Source organism: Phocoena phocoena, chromosome 1 (genome assembly GCF_963924675.1).
Source record: "Phocoena phocoena chromosome 1, mPhoPho1.1, whole genome shotgun sequence".
Lineage (NCBI taxonomy): Eukaryota > Metazoa > Chordata > Mammalia > Artiodactyla > Phocoenidae > Phocoena > Phocoena phocoena.
In genome coordinates this window covers 115,177,752-115,180,111 of record NC_089219.1, presented here as the reverse complement: position 1 = coordinate 115,180,111, position 2,360 = coordinate 115,177,752, and the positions used below count along the sequence as shown (strand labels likewise).

Here is a 2,360-nt window from a genome sequence, read left to right as displayed (position 1 = left end):
CACATATGAGAAATGGATAATAATAATGTTAGAAATAATAATGCCACAGAGGTGGCGGGGACTAGGTGATAAATCCTTGACTTCATCCTCTATGGAAAGAGGAGACACTGAAGAACTTTTCCATGGATTTTCTGGACATTAGGGAAGTCTTGCTCTTCACCCTATTAATATTAACTCTACCCCTTTGCTAGATTACTTGAGATACTTCAGCAATTATTCCATGTTAGCAGCTGCCTTGAAGAGAATAAATAGGTATGATATTCAGGGAATGAATTTGGGGCCTATGACAGGATAATATTAGAAGGGCATATGTATATAGGAAGGAAACTCCATAATAAGGTTCCAGTCTCAAACAAGGAAATGACAAAACAATCCCAAGTAAAGGTAAAGCCATTTCAATATGTAGATTTGGTGGGGGGTGGGGAGGGGGGAAATCAGGGACCAAAAAGGGACACTAAAGTTTGCTCTTGAATGGAGGGGACCAAGGTTGCCTGTTGTCTTCTGGAAAGGAAGAACTAATATCAGGAGGGGTAGGAATAGATAGTCATATATTCTTCTGTTCCTTTGAACTAGACAGCTTTGGTGCATCTTTGCTCTCATCAATGGATTTATTTGTTTTTGAATAATAAATCTTTACATCAGTAAAATGTGATGAAATTTATTCTAGAAATGAGTAATCTTTTCACATATCTACATAGCCTTCTCAGAGCATTACTCATGCCAGAAAGCCAGAATGTCTTATCTTCTTTGAGCCTCATTCTCTTCATATGAAAAATGTCTTTACATTACAGCATGTTCTACATTTAAATGAGAAAATATTTGAAAGCACACATTTTACTTGGCACATAAAAGGCATACAATTAACTGAACAGTTAATAACTGGCTCTTTAATTAACAGGATATTAAGTCTGGACCATTGTTCTTCGAGTGGCTGATTTGAATTCCTTATTCCTCAGACTGTAAACCATTAGATTGAACAATGGAGTGAGGATGGTATAAGACACAGATATTAGGGTGTCTTGACTTGAAGAGTAATTGGATTTGGGCCTTAAGTAGATGAAAGAGGCACAACCATAATGAACAATTACCACAATGAGATGGGAGGCACAAGTAGAGAAGGCTTTGTATCTTCCAACAGAGGATGGGATTTTTAGAATGGCAGAGATTATATGGATATAGGAAACCAGGATAAGTAACAGTGGAATAATCAAGGCAAACACACCAAGCATGAATATGACCAACTGACTGAGGTGAGAGTGATGAGATGCCAGCTTGAGAACAGGAGAAATGTCACAGAAGAAGTGGTGTAGTTGGTTAGAGGAGTGGAATGGCAAGTGAAATACCAGGGAGGTGGTGACCAGTGAGACAGTGAAGCCACAAGCACAGGCAGCAGCCACAAGTCCCACACACACCCCATAACCCATGAGCACTGTGTAATGCAGAGGGTTACAGATGGCCACATAGTGATCATAACCCATGACTGCCAGCAGGAAGGAGTGAGAGCAACCTGAGAAGAGGAAGGAAAACATCTGGATAGAACAGCCTAAGAAGGAGATGGTCTTCTTCTGGGCCAGCAGGTCAACCAGCATCTTGGGTACAAGAATGAAGGTGTAACAAGTCTCAGAACAGGAGAGTCCAGCAAGGAAGAAGTACATAGGGGTATGGAGGGCTCTGTCGAGGACAATGGTGAAAATGATGATGGCATTTGTGCCCAGGGTGAACAGGTAGATGAGCAGGAAGACAAAGAAGAGCAGCCGCTGCAGCCCAGCCAGAGATGAGAAGCCAAGGAAGACAAACTCTCTCATCAAGGTCTCATTGACCCATTCCATGGTCATGTTATTAGGAGAGCCAGAGTCAGAGCCAGAGGCCAGGATCCAAGGAGGGAGAAATGCACGGGGAACTCAGCACAAAGCCTACAGGTGGCAGGCATTTCCAGATTTTTGGTGGAACTCATTCATTTTCTCCAAAAACACCTGCCAAAATAAGAATTAAGGCTAAATATGGAACAGAACAACTGATGACCAATTAGAAGACTTTTTTCCAAAACCAAGAACGTATTATCTCTCTAGCTAAGGATTAAGGAATTATCTGTTTTTTCCCCTTGTATCTTACTTATGGATTATTGTGTTTTCCTTGCTCACTACAAGCCTAAGGAAAACAGCTCTCCAAAAGTGAAAAATATGGTAAACTTCAGCTATCTGAACTTGATCAGAAAGTGGAATGAAAGAATGAGTAATGTTCAGACACAGCAGGTGAATTTCAGTTTATCCAACCACAGATGGGGAAGGAAAAGAAGAACTAGATTATCTCTGAGCAAAACTGTGAGGGGATTTTTGTTTATTGACAACTTATTATATGAT

At 40.6% G+C, this 2,360-nt stretch overlaps 1 protein-coding gene across 1 annotated transcript; it reads right to left on the bottom strand.

Annotated features, from left to right (window-relative positions):
- Positions 1–902: 902 nt before the first annotated feature.
- On the bottom strand, positions 903–1,829 carry LOC136131895 (olfactory receptor 10K1). The gene has a single exon (XM_065888654.1). It carries the CDS (start codon positions 1,827–1,829, stop codon positions 903–905), a length of 927 nt encoding a protein of 308 aa, XP_065744726.1.
- Positions 1,830–2,360: the final 531 nt, after the last annotated feature.

Bases quoted from the DNA above. Each gene is read 5' to 3' on its own strand.
- LOC136131895 (XM_065888654.1), bottom strand. From the start codon at position 1,829: ATGGAATGGGTCAATGAGACCTTGATGAGAGAGTTTGTCTTCCTTGGC.